Raw genomic sequence first — 21,105 nt, 5'->3', positions numbered from 1 at the left:
AGGGTCCAGAAATCTGTACCCTCTTCCCCCCATTTTCATTCAGGTGGTTTAAGGAGGACACCTTGAGAAACAAAATCTGCCTTGGGCTTCATTCTCTGCTAGATGAGAGGACCTGATGGGCCTGATAGTAGGTTAGTTATTCTGTTGCTTACTACTTTTATAAAACAATATGAAGACCTGGTTGATAGTATGAGGGCTGGGTTTGAATCCCAGCTCTGTTGTGTTATCTCACGTATGCTAATAATCCTCTCTGTGTCTTAGTTTCTCAACTGTAAAATGTACTGCATAGGATTGTTCTGTGTATTAAATAACTTAAGAAAAATTGCCTGGGGCAATGGTCAGTGCTACATCACAAGCTTTGGCCCAGAGGTCCTGACCAGAAGTGGGAAAATGTCAGAGATTACAGTAACAGTGTTGGGAGGAGAGAAGAGATATTTTGGAAAAGGAGAACCTCCTGGCATTCCTGAAATTGTTTCATTGAGAATGCTTATTTTTCATTCTGCCTTTAAGTGAGCAAGGTTTAGATCATCTCTAGCAAGTGCGTCAGCCTTCTGGAGTTTATTACAAACATGAGGCACAGAGTGACCAAATATGCCCTGGGGGAGAAGATGCACCCACGGACTGAGTGCTGGGATCTATCAGAGAGTGGCACCAACACCAACTAGATGGGATTTTATTTGCTTTGGATTAATTCCCTTTTTTGCTTGATTTTTCCTTTCCTTTTGTACGAAGGTAACTACTAGGTTTCTTTATCTTTTGTTCTTAGAAAGGAGTATGAATTACCCTAGGGTTTGTTTTATACCTTGAAAATTTAAGCTAAAGTTTTCTATTTTGATAACAAAGATATACATTCCTATTTTACATCCTGTTATGCATCGAATTGTATCCTCCTCACAAAGATATGCTGCAGGTCTAATCCCCAGCACCTCAGAATGTGACAGGGTCTTGCAGATGTAATTAGAATGAGGCCATACTGGAGCAGGGTGGGCCTATCACCCAATGTGGCTGGAGTCCTTATAGGAAGATGGCACTGAAGACACAAAGGGAGAAGGCCATGTAATTGGAATTATGCAGCTGCAAGCCAAGGAACACCAAAGATTGCTGGCAAACCACCAGCAAGTAGGAAGAAAAAAGGAAGGATTCCTCTACATGTTACAGAGGGAACATGGCACTGCTCACACATTGATTTTGGACTTTTGGCATCCAGAACTGTGTCTGTTGCTTTCGGCCACACAGTTTGTGTTCTTTTTTAAGGCAATAGTAGGAAATGAATACATACACATCCCTTTGAAATTGCTAAAAACTTTCCTCAATGACAGAATGGTATCAGGGTTCCTACTCCTTGAGTAGGCTGCCCATCTTTTCTTATGGAGATCCTAGGCAGGAACATAACACCACATTTGGTGCACTTGAGACCAGCTGGCCATGAGCCTTCCTCAGGAACCTAGAGCTATCTCTCCCGTCCACATGGTCTCACATTTTTATTATCACAAAGAGCGCCTAAGTTTCATTATCACAAAAAATGGATGGCTCAGTACAAAGCAGGCTGCTTAACTTTAGATCCCTTTTTAATATTCAGGCTTCTGGCATCAATTTGGTGGCACTTGCTGATGTTGAGTGTCACCAAACAAATGGCATGGAACTGTGAACAGGGCAAAAATAGGCCACACAAGGGCTAGTGATAGGAGCATTGAACTCGAACAGCAAGGAGTGATACTTTGGGGACACTTTTGTTGCCATCCTTGAGGAGAAATAACTATAGCTCTTCAAAGTGTTTAAAGTTCTTTTTTCAAATAGAAAAGTCCTGTATTCTTCAATGCATGGAAATCTTATTTTATCCAAATACACAACTATAAGGATTCATCCAGAGGCCTCACTTGCTCACAAAATTCTGTGTTTACACTTGGGAGTTTGTTATACTTTAAACGTCTGGGTGTGTCATGGGACAAATATGAATGATTACCACACTAAAGGAAATAAAAGCTCTTCTCATTCTATCAAAGACACAAGGAACAAAACTGTCTTCACCAGTCGGTCCTCATAGACATTTGTTTAAACCGGAGCTTTTTAAACACTGTTAACTTCTTTTCCATTTTTACAGTTACTTCCTGATGGAAGAGGTTTCTTCTTACCATTCAGTTAAGTTGAAGGAGGGTTGCTAGTAGCTTTTGTCTTACCTCACTCTTGGGTTATTTTTTCCGTTCAGTGCTTTGAGTCTGTTTATCAAACAGATAGAAAATGAATGGAAAAAAATCCCTGAAGGTTTGAAAATTGCTTGGCAAGTGAGCGGAGAGGATCTATACCAATGTTCTTGTAAGGTCCACACAAGGATAATCACAGCCCATTATATAGCCCTTGAGACACAGTCCCCAACCTCTATCGCAGGGTTTTTTTCTTTGGGCACTTTTGGCATTTTGTCATGGGGTCAGGGTGCTGTCCTGTGCATTGTAGCAGTCCTGTCCTCTATTCACTAGATGCCAGTAGCACCCACTAGATTTTTCTCCAGATATTGCCAAATGTTCCCTAGTGGGTAGGGAGGGAGGATTATCCTGGGTTGAAAATCCCTGCTCTAGAATATGATATAATAAGACAGAGCTGGAAATTTAGAAATATTTATAGTCTAGGATGCTTGCTTGTTTATTGTCAGATTTTATTTTTTTAGTATTTGGCCTTGTAAATTCATTCATTCATTCATTCATTCACTCATTCATTCATTCATTCATTCGTTATTTATGAAGCACCTACTTTTTAAGCATGGAATAAATGAAATGAAAAAACAGAGCCAGGACAGGGTTGATGAGCTGGCTACGTGTCACTGAAAAAGGGACAGTGTAAATAAAACAGAGACAACCCGTGGCTGCTGGAATGATTCCTCACTCAGGAATCATTACGACATAGGGGCAGTGTTCTTCCATGATTCAGTCCCTTACTTTTAAGGTAACAGAGGAAGTCACTTTCTTGCACCTTCCCAAGTCACTAACCTCTCAAATTTAGATGGGAATCTAAAATAACTTCTCCCAGAACAATGGGCCAAGACTTTTCCTGCTTCAGAACCTTCTACTTGCTTTTGGTTTTACTAGGATCACTCCTTCCATCACACTTCAGTTGTCTAACTCAGAGCTTTTTGTAATATCTTAACCTAAATATTCTTTCTTCAAAGACTTTTTCCTGGTCTCTATCCTTTTTCTCACCTGAACTTCTTTTTTCATCCAACCTATCACATACATATTTAATATTGTGACTGTGTGTGTGTGTGTGTGATTCTTTTCTGCTACTAGACTGCTTCCTGGCATGGAGTAGGTATTAAGTTAATATTTGTTGAATAAATAAATGAATTAGTGAATGCTACCAGTTGCTACATTATATTTCTCTGTCCCCTTTACAGGAACATCAAGCTGATAAAATCTCCTTTCAGAAAAAAAAGTTCTTAATATGTTATGATTTAGCCAAAGGGTTAGTAATTGCTTGTATGGATTGCATTCACTTATTTTAATCCAGTCACACTAATTTTGGTAAAAGAGTGGACAAAAAGTGCTAATGACAGGAAAGACTGATTAAGCCTGTTTTTGCTTATTGTGAAATTGGATTCGAACCTACAGATTTTGACATTGGTTTGCTTAGGAAGCTGATGAGTTCCCTAAGAGTGTTCAGGTGGTCTGGAATTCAAACAACTTTATGTTTACCTTCAGAATCATACAGCTGGGATGCTAAGTGATGGGATTAAAATCATATAGGCCCCTCAATGCTTAACTTTATATGGGTGAGAGAAAAACAAACTCTGTAGAGCTGGGTAATGGGAAAATCTATCTCAAAATAATAGTGCTTCTGCTCTGCAGTTCTTAGACATCTGATCCTATTGCTCATAGATGGCCTGTTAAAAGAACTTCAGAAATGTGGCTAAAGGAACTAGGCAAATTTGACAACTCTCAGCATTCAGAAATTCCTGAGCATTTTCTGTTTACCTAGTCCTTTTTAAGACCATTGCTCTAGCTAAAATTATAAGTAATTATGCACTTCTCTGATACATGAACTAAGAGGAATTGGCTGGTTACAAGAAAAATAAATTACTGAAAGCTTGTAACCAACTTTGGAACTGATCTTCTGATCCATCTTGAAAAACAAACAGCCAATTTAGAGGTAAGGACAATAAAATGGAAGACCACAGAGCTCTGAGCCCAGAATGAGAAGAGGAAAAGAACTCCAGCTCTTGATCTTCAGTATCAAATGTTTATTTGTGGTATATTTGCAGTCAGCATGCTATCCGTTGTTAGATCAGCATTTCGAAGACGATTTAATAAAGTCCAACAGCCTGAATATTAAGGATGAGAAGGCCAATTGGTAAAGCCTAGGAAGAAGGTCTTTTACAGACTTCCATTCTTTTATGAATACCTGTCAATCAGAATCAAAGATTTTAGACATGAAGGTGACTTAGAGATCTTTAAATTCAACTACTAGATTACTTTAGATGAAGAAGCCACTGTCTAGAGGGTACAGTGACTTCTTCAAGTCCCAAAATAACCTTCAGCATCAGAATCTAGGCTGCTTCCTCTGAGGCTTAGTTTCCCCAACTGCTCTGAGGATTGACTGGCATTAGTAAAGCACTTCACAGTGACTTGGGGTCTCTTCTCTATGCCAGGCACTTGAGAAATGAAGGACACTTGCTTGTCCCTAGGTCCAGTGAAGCTTCTTGCAGCCACTGGCAACACAGGAATTTTGCTGCACCATTAGGGAAAAAAAAACCCCACAACAAACCAACAAGAGAATGTTGTCAGCTCCATTCCTAGTATGCCTGAGCCATGAACTGAGGTAGGAAAAGGGGGATGTTGATGACATTGTGACACTCTAACCAGCTGATCTTCCACTTGGGGAATAGCAAGAATGAGAAAAGAGAAAGGAAAAACAATAGGACTGGACATTACATAGTGACATGAGATTTGTCTCACATACAAAGTTTATCTTAGACTGTTGCTATATCAGAGTTCCAGAAAGTATTTTTGTAATGGCACAAAACAGCTACCCTTTGCAGAAACCACACTTTCTCATGAGTTTAAATCACAATAGGGGTTTATACAAGCTGCAAAATTGTATGAATATGCAATGTGTAGGAGGGAGTGGATGGGAAGGCTTGCCATAATGTTTCATACTGACATTTTGGTACATACAATGCATGCATTTTGCAGTGTTCTACTTCTAAATGTTTATCACTTGCATTGTCAGCCACTGTTGAGCTGCCACATAAATTCCTTGTTACCCCCAAACAAGCCAGGTATCTTGCAAGAATAGAAGAGAGTGTTCATATATGTCCCTATGCTTAATTACGAGGCTGTGTGTCATGTTCTTATATACCAAATTGTAATTGTAGAGGTAGAAGGAATGGAGAGGTTACATAGACAAGTAAGGGATTTCATGCACAACTATTACAAAAAAACCCTCATGTGACACAGTCCTGGGATTAACCACTCATTAACTGGAATTTCTTCTCCCATGTAAATTAACACACACAAACACACACACACACACACACACACAAAACAACAACAAAAAACTAAGCGTACAACCTCTTCCTCCATTTCCCTTGTCTGAATGGTGATTATGTCTGAACTGAATTTTTCTTGTAAGCCTCATAATAACCTGGTAATAAGCATCGCAGTTGTCATTCCATGTTCCCTTCCAACTCTTCTAACAAACCAGGCAGACAGAACAGTCCCTCTCCAGCTATACCTGGGGTTTTCTCTTTATCCCTTATCTCCTTCCTTTTGCTCTTTCCAGCATCTCTACCTCCCTCCCTCACATGATCAAAGCAGAAATCTATTTTTTAATGTTTGACCAAAGGCAAATTGAGAATCTTGTATATGACATTTCTTTTGATCACATTGTACTTATGATTCCATTCATTATGCTTCCCTTCAAATATCATTATTAAATTATTGAGATGGTTAATGGTCAGGAACAATTGATAGACTTAGTTTGGATCCCCTATTGCTCAAGGGGTATTGAACATTGTGGATTCATTTAAAGATGAGTGTACAATAGTAGTTTTCACCCTGGAGATCTTGGGGTCTTGGAAGCTGTGGGATTATTACAAGAAGCTTCCATGTCCATTGTGCTCACCAAGCACCTCGGTTTTCCACATCACAAGCTCCCACAGAAACAGCAATCTTCTCCTGGTATTGTCTTTTTTTTAATGCATTTACCTATCTCTATCCTACTTAATATCTATTTTTTATTTCTGCTCATAAAACATTATCTTACTCAGTATTGGTCTTTGTCTTATTTTTACGGGCTATTTGCAATCTGTTGAAATCACTTTGATATTATTTTTATCACAGGTGCTAACAAGGTCACTGTAATTGGTGTCATTTGTCAGTTGAGTCCTCTTAACTTATTCATTTCAGTCACTGATAAAATATTAAATGTCAAAGTCTGTGGTCCCAGCTGTATATTCAATGCCAGTCACACTTAAAATTCACACTGTGCATCATCACCCTCTTCTGATGGCTATTTCTTAGTCCTACCTTTTCTTAACTGAACCTTGATCCTGATTTCCTATACATGTCTTGTTGATAAATAAATTATTTGGGATAAAATGGACAAGTCTTAACTTTTATACGTATTACAGTAAATCCAACTCCTATCATAGGAGATGAGAGAAAGAAACATACCTGAAAAAGGAGGTAAAGGTTGCTTCATCTGGCACAGACATCAATAATGAAATGAATGTCTGACCCTTATTAGAGGCATTTCAGTATTTTGACTGTTTCATTTTTGGGTTTTTTTTTGTTTTTGTGTTTTTGGTAGAAGGGACCTGAATGTATGAAAGACCACCTCTGAGGTACAAAGAAACTTCTATGTTGTTGGAATAGTGGATTGATGGTCAGCACTTCCCAGCTAGTAAAATCTCAGAGCTCGGCATACTTAATGTCTAGAAGTAGTAAAGCCAAAAAGAAGGAAGAAGAGTCTCTGGTTCTGAAAGCTGTTATCCCCTTCAGGCATGGAAGACTTTGGCTTATTTTCAGGGATATCTCCTGACCTAGACATTCCTCTGATGTTTGCCACTGTCAGGGGGCACACGGGGAGGGGTCCAACAGGGAATCATTCTACATTACTCCTGGCAGGGGAGTTCTTCTGTGGCCTGAGAACCAACTCTCAGCTTTCACACCTCTGGCCCCAGAGGGCAATGCCAAGCAGCCAGATGGCTTCTCTTGGCATCTTGGGAATTTGTCTGCCCTGGCTCCAAGACACTTAGGAAATTAGCCTTATCCTCAAGGCCCTGGGATGCCACAGGAGACATGTATTTGTGTCCTTCTCAAAGTGGAGATTAAAACAAAAATATTAATAATATACACCTATTAGAACATTTTTTTCTTTATGTTAGTAAATAGCGAATGTTTTTTAATTTTTTTTATTAATTATGTGGATATGCTTTTTCTTACAAGATTTTAAATGTGGCTTTTATAGAGAAACGGGGTAAAGGAAGACATTCAATAATAACTCTTACTGTCTTTTCATTTAGAGGAAACCTTCAGTCACTTAAGGAAGAATTTTGGATTCTGTCAACAGATTCAATTTGGCATCCATTTTCTAATGGTAGATTCAGTGGGGGGCCCTGGGCAACTTTGAGGGACTCAGGCAAGAAGTGGGCAGAAAATTGAGGAGAGAGACTTAGGGAAAGAGAAGCAGAATACTTAGAAGAAGGCTTTGATATGTGCTAAAATAGAAATAAAAACAATAAGTGGTGGAAGCCATGAGAAGAGATGACTAATTCTGATGAGGGCAGTCAGGGAAGGCTGACGAAAACCCGGATTTCTGAGAGAGCCTTGACGGAGGGGCTGCCATTCTGTCAGGTGGGCTCCTGTGCAGCCAGGCTCCTGGCATGCTCCTGGCCGGCTGCAGAGTGCTTCCTAAATATTTGTTGAATGGTCTTTCTGGGAAGCACGTTATCTGAGAATGACTCTCATTCCTACTTTTATAGCTAGAGTTACAAGTAAAGGGGCTTACCTCAAAGTTTAGTGAACAATTTCTTTCCCTACCAAAAAATCTGATGCTCTGTTGACCTAACCAAAATAACTGATGTTGAAATCCAATGAATGCACTTCCATTTCCTTGACATATTTTAGGATGTCCATTTCCAGCTTTATATTATCACTGCTAATGATATAGAAATGCCATGGTTGACAGAACATTTTAATTGTTCTGAGAAATTAATGATGCCTTGCAAAATACATTATTAAGTCTGTTCTTTACTTCTGGCATTTGTTTTTGAGAACAAATATGTAATAACTAGGGAGGACGTCTCCGAGAAACTACTTTCAGGATTAAATACTCATTTCTTCCACTAGACTAAAACTAAGGTTTTTCTCAATTGTTTCCTATTTTTACATTTTGCTGTAATGGCACAGTTGCCTGTAGAAATCCAAGAGGCAAATTGAGAACTTTAAATGAAGCTGTTAATACCAAGTGCTTGTCAGGGCATGCTTCATAGTCTGACACACCCACATTCAGGCAGATCAGCTGCACCAAGGTGCTGTGGCTGACCTAGGCAATCAGGGTGCTTTAAAGACTCAGGTGATTCAGCACAAGCTAGCATTGCAGCTTGTCTGGTTTGGAGAGCATGTTCCATTTCCAATCACTAAGACCACACTCCACTTTTGACTCCACATCTGGTCTTTGGGACTTGATCCTTCCTGCCATGCTGGGAATTTCCCCCATCTACATTTCTTGAGGTCTGAGGTTTCCCTTTCATCTCACATTAGTCCTTTACCCCTTCCCCAAACCACCTGCCAGGATCTAGAGTCTGACCTTAGAACTGTAGACCTATCATTCCCAAAACTAATCAACAAAACAAACAAGCAAGAAAAATATAACCAGCAACATTGAAAGAAAAAACAAACTGACAGTAATGAGAGGGAAAGAGGAAAGCGGGTACTGGGGAAAAGAAAAAGGGTCAAGTCAAGGAATATGTATAAAGGACCCATGGACAAAGCCAAAGTGGGGAAGGATTGAGGGTGGGAGGTGGGGGTGGGTGGGGCAGGGGAAAGTGGTGGCAGAAAAATGGAGACAAATGTATTTGAACAATAACAAAAAATTAAAAACCAAACCAAAACAAAACAAAAAGATCACTTCTGGAATTCCACTTGCCAGATTCTGCCCACCCACTGTAAGAAAACCATCTTCTCTTTTGACACTATGGAGACACCACTGTCTGCTTGGATCATAGCCAGTTATTACAGAGAGGCTCTGGAGCACAGAAAGAAGAACCTGGGCCCTGGGGTCTCACTATCTGCATTCAGACTCTGACTCTACCATCTCCTACCTATGTAATCCTGAGCAAATAGCTAAGCCTGAGTCTTCTTATCTGCAAAATGAGTAGGATTGTGGATAATAACAATAGCACCCTCTTCAAATGACCACTGGAAGAGTAAGTAATCTGTGCCACCAACCTAGCCTGTAGCTAGTGCTAGAGGAAGCATCCCCTCTCCTGTTTCACTTCTGCCTGCACATTTAGTGCCACTTAGTTTGCCTCACTGCACTGAAGTTGGGCCTTTTAATTAGTATAAGCTATGTCTCATCAGGTCACCTCCTCATCTAAAAAGACCTTCGTGAATTGCTGTGGCCTACAAGGGGACAAAAGCCTTGGTGGGGCACAAAGCCTCTGCTGATCTGGCTCCCACTTGTGTCCCTTGCTCTGGCCTCACTGACCTGCTGTGGGAGCCCAAAACATGCCAAGCACTCTCAGGTCTCAGGGCCTTTCTGCTCCTGCTGTGTCTTCTGCTGGATGAAAACAGGGACCCCTTTGCTGCCTCCAGTGCCTGGTCAACATGTGCTTGGCTTTGGAGAATGCTGTGAATTCTCTGTTTTGTGCCCAATTTTGGCCTGTCCCTTGGCTACATGATCTCACTCAGATGTGTTCACACATGTGCTTCCCTGCTAAACTCTAAACCTCTTGGGGGCAGGAGCAGTGAGTTAATACTCACTCAGTGCCTGAGCCTGATCACATCACAACCATGTCAGCACTGTGCTGAGCAACAGATGCAGGATCCTGGAGTCCGTATGTGCAAGTCCAGTCCAGCACAAGGCAGGTGGCAGGACAGGAGGAAGGGGCCTTGTGGGTTTTTCTTTATCTTTGCTTCTTTTCCTCCCAATCTCCTACTTTCTCAAGACTTGGGCCCAGAAATCAGCACCTTTTCCATGTAATCATTGTAATGAGAAAATGTAATTGTATTTGACATTTGCACCATACAGAGATGACCCAATGCAATCTCTAAATGCAATTTATCTTTTTACATAGCTTCTGTCAATGTCCATTTGTATTGTTATGTTCTAGCTGGGCTCAGGAAAGGTTTATATATTGAATGCACCTTTTAAAAATATTACTACTAAATTGCTATGAGATTAAGTACATATATATGCCATCAAAATGTACTTTGCCCTCACAGAATTAAAAATGCCTCGCTCTTAATTACCTAAACAGTTCACAGTGGCTAAGGGGAAGCTCAGTTGTGTCTTTAGGAATATGTACTTCATCTGCCATGAAATAATGACCAATAAGAGACATCTTCTCAAGTTTCAGTAAAGAAAACAAGATGTATTTTATATCTGAAACATCAACATGTTCTTATGAGAGGCAGGAAATATGTATTTTATGCAGGTGTAAATCTGTTCTATCAGTTAATTCCCTTGGTAGTTGCACAGTACATGGATCACGCAGATTTCCTTTAAGACAAAATTAAAAAAACACTTCCTCCACCCTAAACAATGGTTCATGTGAACGCATGCCATTTTTTTTTCATTTCCTGAACTAATTGAAAAATAGTTTAAACATTTTAATCTTTGGTTGAGCAGTTGACAAAAGGTATGATGGAAGGACGTAAGTTTTATTAACCCTGTGCTACAAGGAACAAAACTAAGGTCTGGGGGTAAGCAGATTGGCAGTTAAGAAGTCCTCCTCCAAGTTTTAGTGCCACTTGATGGCTGCAATGAAGGGCAGGAGAGAGGTGATGCTGGAGAGTGTCACAAAATGTCTGGAATGTGAAAATTCTGTCCATTTAGCTAAAAAAAAAAATAGTGTATGTAGGGACTTTCAGTGCATTCCAGGCATAGGAGTCAGTGGCAGGTTATTGCCAATGGTCTATTTGTGACCATGTAACTTTTCTTACAAATGGGGTAATTTCTGAACATGAAGGGTGACACTGTTAATAATTTCTCAGGGCTGGCCAGTATTAACTGGTCTATACAGCCTATATGGGACAACTTAGAACATAAAACCTTGCAGTTGGCTATAAGCCCTTGTGGCCTCAAGGGATGAAATACCATTGAGTATGGTTGGTTTGGGAATCCTCTATGGTGTTTCAAAACTCTCTGGCATTGTTTAAACTGGCCGACCCTCAAATATTCTTCTGGCAGGAAGAACATCTGGAGCTATACTGCATGACTCATCTGTTATCCTTGGGTGGAACTATCCAGAATGTATATCTTTAAGCCAACCTTAGGTACAATTACTTCTAAACCTGACTTCACAAATGTAATCATCTAGGGGGCTTTGAAAAATGCAGATCCTTAGGCCCCATCTGTAGAACTGTTAATTTAGTAGATCTATAATCTGGCCAAGTATCTGCTAAAAAATTCCTCTGGCGATTCTGATGCCCAGCCAAGCCTGGATTTGCAAAGAGGCTACGAGGTTTTAAAAAGACTAACAATGTCAAATTTTCAATAAGAATATTAGAAATTGAAAACCAACATGGGGAGAGAGAATATTAGAGAACTGTAATATTGTCCATAATTTAATTTAAATTTTTATAGAACTGAAACAGGGACAACTTATTTAAAAAATATTTCTTATTTTTCTCAAGCCTTGTTTATTGGCTCAGGAACAATTCAAGGCATTAGAGATTTGTTGAGCCAATTAGATATTTTTTGAACATTTTTTAAACTAAATCAAGAAGATTTTAAGGTTTAACAGACAGCAGAATTTGACAAAGGAATTTCAACCAAGTTTTCAAAGGAAACTGCATGAAGAGAGACAAGAAGATAGCCATAAACCCTGGGATTAACTGGTAGAACAGATTTACACCTGCACAAAATACATATTTCCTGCCTCCCACAAGAACATGTTGATTTTTCAGATATAAGATATATCTTGTTTTCTTTACTGAAACTTGAGATGTCTCTTATTTATCATTTTTTCATGGCAGAGGAGGTACATATTCCTAAAAACACACTCTGGTCAGTGCTCCTATTTACCTTGTTTCTTATTGTGTCCCCTGACATGTAATAGCACATGTATAATAATGATTTATTGAAAGGTCAATAGCTTTGGGGTGGGGAGAACATTATTATATGAGGATGACTCTTATTCTTTGCAGTTGGAAAAATTGAAGCATAGAAACATAGAATAGCTTGCCCAAAATATTTTTAGGGCTGTTGTTTATTAGCCTTTATTATCTGAACTAGTTTTTCCCTATGTATAAGCCAAACTCTCCAGGACTACCGAAGAAGAGAAATCTATTGCCCTAACATACCTCACTCTTCCTTCTTTGATGCCCAGTCCCACACTAAATGCACTAGAAGTTTTGTAGTTGAAAGAGATCACAAAAGCATTAGACCTTTATGTTGAAGCCAACTGATCTGATTACTTATATGCATGCATTTTCATGACTGTTACATAAAAAGAATTTTGTGCCTGTGTATTTAAGAATCATCACATTCAAATTTTAGAGAAAAAAGTTGCAAAAATATCTTTTCTTGGCACAATACTTTTTTCACTCTATCAGGGTGCCTCTGAGTTATGGATATTTCTAGGGGCTAAGAGCATATTTTTTAGAAACTTTTTTTAAAAAGCAAAGTATGTAAATTTTCCTCCGAGACATTTGTGTACAGTAATGAAAATAAAATATATACAAGGTCCAGACTGTGGAAGAAAAAAAGAGTGTGTTTCTTGGCATAAAGCATCTTCATATGAAGATAGCACCCTGCCCTTTTCCCACTGCACACCCAGTTGATTGAGTTGTGAAAGGGCTTAGAATCCCACAGGCGACCAAAGCCCCATTCTCCGAGGGCTCAGTTGTCTGACCATTTCATCCTAGAGAAACGAGGGCAAACTAAAAAACCATTTCATTTGGGCCCTAGCTGGTATCATTCAGTTGGCTGGAGGGTCATCCTGTAACTGAAAGGTTGTGGATTTTATTCCTGGTCAGGGTGCCAACCAATCGATGCTTCTCTTTTGCATCAATGTTTCTCTCTCTCTCCCTTCCACTTTCTCTAAAAGCAATAAAAAAAAAATGTCCTCAGGTGAGGATAAAAAATAATAATGATAAAATAAAGTAAACAAAAGGCAGCTTTACTTGGAATATGAAAGTGTCTGTTATTTTTATGGACTTGAGTGGGCAGGATGCATAAGCAGGTGGCTTTTGAAAATACTGGACTTCCCAGAAACTGCTTACTACTGCAGCTGTTCTTTAAGCCCCTTTAAAATGTAGCCAACACTGCTGTTAATTGGGAGAATTACCCACATCACGAACTTTTTCACAATTCAAGGATATTTGGTGTATCTTGTCTTAAGTAACATAATATTCTTGTCAGTTAAAACCAAAATTGAGCTAATTCTTTGGTTTTTGACCACAATTAGGACATAAAAAAGGCTTTCAATATGCTTTTAAAATGTGTACCATTGTTAGCTGAACTTCAAAGTGGTTCAGTTGCTTAAGAATGGAAAGTATCCCCCACTTTAGTATAGTTCTTTGCTCAGTGACATGAAGACAATGTCCCTCCAAAGATGATTATAATGCTCTTCTATAAGCTGGGGATTCCAAGCACGATCTCTGCGTGGCAGAACAGCAATCACCATCTTGTGACGCTATCGCCTAACTAAACAAACAAGTGAAGCCAATACCAGTCCCAACAGAAGGGAACATTACCATGGCGCTGAGTGCTTTGAGACGATCTAGCTATAATGCTTTGATTATAAGTATATCAAATAAACTTAACAATTAGTATTATATTGATATTAATCATCAATCACTCTAGAATGCTTTCCAGTTAAAAAGGATCACAGAGACTGTTACTTTGAAACCAAAACAGATCTAACTACTACATGCATGCCTTTTCTGGACCACTAAAAAAAAATTCGTGTATATTTAAGAACAGTTACCTTCAAGGTTTAGGAAAAATTGTTGCAAATGAATATTTTTATTTTCCAACAAAGATCTCCTCTTAGATGTCTGATTTGTCTTGGAGCTAACATCAGAATCATCTCATTTCTTCCCTCATGACAATAGTCCATGAGAATCACATAATCTTGTCTATTCTGTTGTGATATATTTCAAAATATATACTTTTTGAGCAGTAACCATGTGAAAACATGGGTACATTTTTAAAATTTCTTTAGGCATTAAATTTCTTCTAATGTTAAAAAAGAGGGATTGGAAATTAGCCTGGTATAATCATTATGTGCCCTTCTAATTCTAAAATTCTGTCATTTTGTGCTTATGTGGTTTTATATCCCCAATGTCACTATATACTGTCCTCATTTTATGCAATTACATTGTCACCGTTCTCTGCTCATCCAGACTGGCTATGTTTTATTACATTATATACCTTAACAAGTCATCTTCCAAAATGCCCCCCTTCAGTGTGCCATCCTCATGCTTGAAGTCTTCCTGGCTCCTCACTGTTGACCTGATAGAGTCTAAACTTATTAAGTGAGCTGGATTCAGGACTCTGCCATATGGCCATGATGAGTCTTTTCATCTTTATGACCTACCACTCTGTCATATGAACTCTAATTCCAATCAAAATGGGCTATTAAACATTTCAGGCTCATGCCCTGACGGACACATTCCCATTTCCATGCTTTGCTCGTTTGGAAAGCCCTCTTTTGCTTTTCTCAGCTATTTGTGTTGCATCTGTCCTTCATGACCCACTCAGTTTGCATCTTCTTCATGCTTTTCTTCATTAAGCTACTTCTAAAGCATCCTCCTTCTTTCTCCCTAATATCCTATCCATAGTAGGGTCTCCCTAACACTTAATATTAATATCATTCACTTAAAAACTTTATTGAGGAATAATTGACAAATATAATTGTATACATTTAAAGTATACAATGTGATAATTTGATATATATCTACATTATAGAATGATTATCGAGATTGAGATAATTAACACCATTCACTTTTTAAAACCTTTTTATTATGCAACATTCAATACTAGTTACTTGTAATTTATTATAATATATATTTGGTCTATTTCCAAAATGATGATGAGGGGCTTATGATAGTAACCACATAAAAAACCATGCCAGTTGAAATAGAAAGTGAAAATTCAAATCCGTATGTGGGAGAAAATAAGTAACATAGGTTAATTAAACTTAAAATCTAGTTATGTTTCATGGCACTCAAAGCAAAAAATAAACAAACAAAAACCAAAAAACTCTTAAAACTTTGATTTTAAACAAACAAACAAAACCCTGCACACCACCACCCCCAACCAAAAAAACAAAAAACAAACCAAAACACCATTAGTTACTCTTTGGCAGTGAGTTACTGTTGGGATAGTGTGTGCATTGTTCTAAACTTTTCATCCATATGCCTCTTGTCTCATAACTCTAATTATTGTGATTTCTAGGACTTATTTTCAGAATTCTCTTTTGCAATACATAGGACAGTTTTTCGTTTAGCATATGATAAGAATTTAATAAATGAATTGATTGATAGCTAATGTGATATTAGAATCATAAATCTGAGGCCATTTTATTTATCTAGAAATTCTAAATACATTCTTAATAAACATATGAATGAAAATATGAACATAAGAAGAAGACAGAAGTCTTGGAGGGACAATGAAAGATCTGAAGTTGTGGGTACTTTAATTAGAGGAAATTTTAAAAAGCATTCATAGCCCCCCCCATTTTTTGATAAATGTCTATACAGATATCTGATAACGTGCAGCAGCAAGTTAAAATAAGAAACAAGTTCAGTGGAACTAAATGGTATAGACTAATTTATGTCATTTTCATCAGTGGAATAGGTGACAAAACTCTACCTTCCTGAAAAATAAATTCATGACATACCAGCTTCTGAATTATTTCCTTCCCTAAATAGCTGTTATATGGGACTGAAAGGATACTATGCAGGTAACACTATGCTGTTTCTCACACTGTGTATTAGGGTTTAATTTCTTCTCTATCCACAGTTATTTTTCCAAACTTGGTATAGGAGCCTATGAAAAATGCAGGGAACACTCTAGGCTGATGCTGTCCAATAGCAATATCCATGCTGATGGAAATGCTCTATATCTATGCTGTCTAGTACGGTATCCACTAGCCTCAGGTGTTGAGAACTCTAAATGTGGCTGATGTGGCTGAGGAGCTGAATTTTAAATTTTGTTTTAGGTAACTAAATTTAAATTTACAGTGGCTAGTGACTACAGATTTGGACAGAGCCACGTTTACAAAGCTGCTTGCCTTTAGAACAAAACTTTCCTTACCAGATTTGGTACCTTTAATAGATTAAATTGATCACTGCTTCTTTATTATCATGTGAAGTTTTAAGCTACCATGCAGTAACTGCAAAGCTTTGGCTGTCTTTACTATTTTAAGAAGTCTATGGCATCAAAATAAAATTTAGAGAAATTCATTACTTACTGTCATTCTAACATGGAAAGGATCATCCCTGTTTCTGTTATTATGTTTGTGCTTGGACTAAAAAAGTTTTTATAAACTAGCAGTCTCTGCAAAGGGTAGGCTCCCTTTACCAGCCCTCCTGGTCATAGGCACTCTTTGGGTTGCTCTCTGCAGGGAATTCTGGAAGAGGGGCATCTGAATAAGGGGACCTACCAAATCCTTCTCAAGGTGGATTTCTCAGTCTGACTGTTTTGGTTTGCTCTGGCTCTGTGAGCAAGTGGGTGGGGTTTCTTTCTCTAGGCCAGCAGGGGATTGCACTAATTCTCCCTTTTAATTTCTTTAATATGAGGATCCCCACACTTGCTCTTTGAAAAGCTATTTTGTAAACTGCTATTTCCTCTAAGCCTGTTATGCCTTTTTTCCATCTGTGTTGGAGCCTCTTTTCCCAGCGGGCCTTTCTTCCTCAACTTAGTCATGCTATGTGTGGAGACCCACATCCACACTACCGGCCTCTCTGACTCATCTGGGAGGTTTACTTGCTCCAGGAACCCCACTCACATGGTGGTGGAACAACAGGGAGGCTCCAGCAGAGGCAGACTTCAGAAATGGCTCTGAAAGAGCCAGCCCTTTCTGAAGTCTGCCTCTTTTCCTGGCATCTCTCCTTCTTGTCCAAAGCTACAGAAGGGAAAAAAACTAAAATGCCCTTACCCCTTTTAAGGTAATGTTTTTGGTAAATAGTTTTTAGTAATTCTGATTTTCAGTTTATAAACTACTTTTGTTATTGCTGCTGCTTTTAAATATCCCCTAATCGGCTAGTAGAAAAACCTGCTAATGCTCCAATTTTCCTTTTTCCTCTACCAGCAAGCCAAGAGAGTCAATACTGACAGTTACATTTTCCTTCCAGTTACAGATTAAATCGATCTCCTTATGAATATATTACTTATAAATATGAACAGTCTCTGAATTATAACTTCTTCATCCATGGATAGGAGGCCTGCTGGGTGGAAATTGTTCATCCACTTCATTGACTGCTCTGGGGTTGGACAGAACTGGCCTTCACACCCTGTCTCCCCCACCAGGACTTTCCTTGGCCCTCCTGGCCCCTCAAAGAAAGTCCTCTTCTAAGGATGGCTCACACCCATGACTTCACAATCCAGGTGAGTTCAAACAATAAATTCCTCTGACTTGATTAGCTAAAGGAGTCAAAGTTGAATAGCATAGTAAAATTTAAAAAATGACCACCAAGTCAGGTCTAATTTTGGCCAATAACTTGTTGAATTAACTTGTTTTTAATCTCACCAAGTACATCCTGAAAGTATAAAAAGGACTCCAACCAGAATGTCCCATTACCTCCCGGAAAACTCACCCAGGTAGTCACTAAAGAAGCAGCTTTCCACATCTAACTAGAGGTGTTTATGGGAGAAATCAAGAGATGCACATTATTTTTTTATTTTGTTATTTTGTTTGGCTGTGTACAAGTGCCATGTTTTTCCAGTTAAAATACCCTTCACATATATGTATATATGTATATATATTTGTATAACCTTAATCTTTAGTAGAAAGCACTTTATTATTTTTAAGATTTTATTTATTTATTTTTAGAGAGAGGGAAAGAGAAGGAGAAAGAGAAGGAGAGAAATATCAACGAGTGGTTGCCTCTCACACCCCCGCCACTGGGGACCTGGCCTGCAACCCAGGCCTGTGCCCTGACTGGGAATCCAACCGGAGATCCTTTGGTTCTCAGGTGGGCACTCAATCCACTGAGCCACACCAAAAAGGGCTATTTTTAAGAAAATCACTTAATTTAAGCTGAGGAAACATGCTCACTCTGTATCTCAGCTTTCACCTTTGGCACAAGACCTTCCAAATGACCTTACTTACTGCTTTAATTCTTTGGGCAGCGGGCACCACCCTTCTCTAGACTTCGAACCTGGGAAGAGAGAGAGGCTGACCTGTAGCATAACCATTTCACCCTTCCAAGGAGTGAGGGTCTGCCTGTTGCTGCGATCAGAAGGTTCATTTCCCAGAAGAGTGCAGATATATGAATGCCTATGTAACTCAAGCTAAGTGAATTCCAGCCGAACTGATCAGCGGAACGGGGGAGGGGATTTGAGACATTTCCTACGACCCGCGGAGTTCCCACACATCAAACCCAGAAAATGGTGTGTGTGTGGCAAAGGAGAAAAGGATGCACAGGCTGTTCGCCAGAGGAGAGCTGTCCCGGCTTGACAGCAACCCTTTTGGGGACATCCCTTCCTTGCTGGCCGCCTTCTCTTACCTTGACAATGTCGTCGTTGAGATGCTTGGGGTCACGGTTGACTAGGTCGATCTCCTTGGTATGCGCGTCGTACACTTGCTTCTCGTTCATCTCGTCTGCCATGGCCTTGTTGTTGGGCTTGTAGATGTTGCCCTGTTCCCGGACGGGAACAGTATAGAGATGTCCCTGCAGAGGGCGGACGGCCAGGAGAGGGGAAATGGCACCAGCGGTCAGAAGAAATTTTCAGAAAGAAAAACAAGCGATCAAAAGTCAGCCTGGAGGCGGAGGAAACCTCCAGGCTCAATATCGAACTAACAGCTTCAGCAGCAGTGGCTCCGGCTCTGCGCGCAGTAAACTCCTGGGCGCTGCAAGCTTTTTAAGAGGATCGGGGAGAAGACACCACACCCCTCCTCACCAGGCAGGGAGCTCCTGCCTCCAGAACCCGCCGCCAGAGGTCAGGGCAAACCCCGCGGTGCGGTCAGCCCAGGCCCCCGCCCTGTGCACTGCTAGCACGCTGTACCCCACCGAGACCCCGGCAGCTAGGGCACCCGGCTGCTGACTTTCCTCCAGCCCGTCTCACCCCGAGGGCTTCACCTGCCCCATTCTCGTCCCCGGCCCCTATTCTACCTCTCTCCATAATCCTTCCAGGTTCTTCCTCAAGATTCAACTTGAACCCTCCCCACCCCATGTAATGCCCCTTTTCGTAGCTTCCCAGCCGTGTTTCCCTGGCACCTGCCTATGTCCTCCGTCCTCCACCGTCCTTCTGCCCAGTGTGTTCCCCCACAGCTCCCTCAGTGCCCATGGTGGTAACACTCCCGCAGGCCCCCATTTCTGGGCGGAGCCATATGTCTGATCCCCTTAACTCCCTAGAATGATATCTCACCTGCACGACTATGCGACCCACCCTCGGGTCCCTCCCAGGCTGCCGGCCTGTGGCAGAACTGCAGCTGCGTTGGGCAAAAACGAGGTCTGCACACCCGAGCAGGACGGGGGTTGGAAGGGGTGGTGGTGGTTGGAGGAGGGAGGCCTGACCATCGACCAACACCCCCGCCAGGCGCCGAGATGCAGGAAGAGTTCTTGAGGTGGGCTAAGTAAGAGCTCTGGCAAGAGCAAACACGGCGCGCGCCGCCCGGTCCAGCCGGTCCAGGCGCCTGACGGGAGTCGCTGGGACAGTCCTCAGGATGGCGGGTGAACGACCTCCCACCCAGCGCTCCACCTCCCCGCCTCCCAGCTGGCAAGGGCCGGACTGTGAGGGTCCCTCAATAAGGCAGCACCTGGTGGGCCCATCTAGAACCTCGTCCTCGGTCAGGGAGGCAAAACTTCACAACCCCGACCGACCAGCTTTTTCTCTGTGTCTCTCTAGCTTATGGCCTCCCGGGTTCCTTCCTAATAGGAAAACAATAAAAACAACAACAAAAATATTTGTGTATCCTTTTCACTTCCCCGCCCAGGCCCATTCCTCAGCACTGCCAGCCCGAGAGGAGTGTTCTGAAGTTGAGAGAGGGCTGGGGCAAGGAAGGCAGTCGGAATATTTGGAGAGGGAGATAGCAGAAGGAGCACTCCCTGCACGCCCCGGAGACCGGCGCGCACTCACCCAAGCCTACCTCGGAGTCTACGTATTTGCCCCCAGACATGCTGGCCCGAGCTGGATGAAGGCTCTGAGATTTCCCTGGGCTGTGATTTAAGGGAACTAAGGAAGGACTTGTATTGTATGGAAGGGAAAAAAGGCGCTGGCGGGAGGCGGTGGCTGGAAGGGAGCCTCCTGGCCACCTGCCAAGAGTTTGTTCTGCTCGGGGTTGGTCGGGACGTGCGCTGTGCCGGGTCTAGGCACATCCCCAAAGTTCTGGCAGCAGAGGGCGGGGAGCGCCCGCAGGGAGCAAAGAGCAGTAAGACAATGTTTCACCCGCGCTGGGCTGCTTGGGCAGATATTTTAAACCCGGGGCAACATTTTCTCTGCTAAGAACCACTGAGAGGCGTCCTGAGGAAAGCGAATGTTTTCTTAGTGCATCATCCCAGCAGGGGTGGGGTATGGAGTGATCCCACAAGCCTGCAGAAATAGAAACCCAGGAAGGGCGCCCGGGCTCTAGAAAGAGTCTTGCCCCGTTCTAAGCCTTTTCTTCCCACTGCCCACTTTCCATTCCTGACTAAGACACGGTTATCTCCCTGTCTCACACAGTAAGGGATTAAAAAAGTGGATCGGAACCTTTAGTTGTGTTTCACATCTAAACACAAG

The 21,105-nt window shown here is 41.0% G+C and overlaps 1 protein-coding gene across 4 annotated transcripts in view; it reads right to left on the bottom strand.

The window, feature by feature from the left end:
- The window catches only part of CAV1 (caveolin 1), a 33,086-nt gene extending 12,485 nt beyond the window's left edge, over window positions 1-20,601 (bottom strand). Inside the window, exons 1-2 of one of the 4 annotated variants that reach the window (XM_054564308.1) lie at window positions 20,467-20,601; window positions 18,894-19,058 (exon numbers count right to left, since the gene is read on the bottom strand). In XM_054564308.1, the coding sequence (XP_054420283.1) occupies window positions 18,894-18,995 (102 nt within the window). In that variant the 5' untranslated portion in view covers window positions 18,996-19,058; window positions 20,467-20,601. Of the gene's footprint in view, window positions 1-18,893; window positions 19,059-19,755; window positions 20,070-20,146; window positions 20,234-20,466 lie in introns of those variants that run through there. The other 3 variants (XM_054564306.1, XM_054564309.1, XM_054564307.1) reach the window with 3 other exon arrangements.
- Between the last annotated feature and the right edge of the window lie 504 nt (window positions 20,602-21,105).

Source organism: Pteronotus mesoamericanus, unplaced genomic scaffold (genome assembly GCF_021234165.1).
Source record: "Pteronotus mesoamericanus isolate MK-2021 breed Mesoamerican mustached bat unplaced genomic scaffold, CSHL_Meso_final scaffold_85, whole genome shotgun sequence".
Lineage (NCBI taxonomy): Eukaryota > Metazoa > Chordata > Mammalia > Chiroptera > Mormoopidae > Pteronotus > Pteronotus mesoamericanus.
The sequence above is the reverse complement of the archived record's forward strand: the minus strand, read 5'-3'. Positions and strand labels throughout refer to the sequence as shown.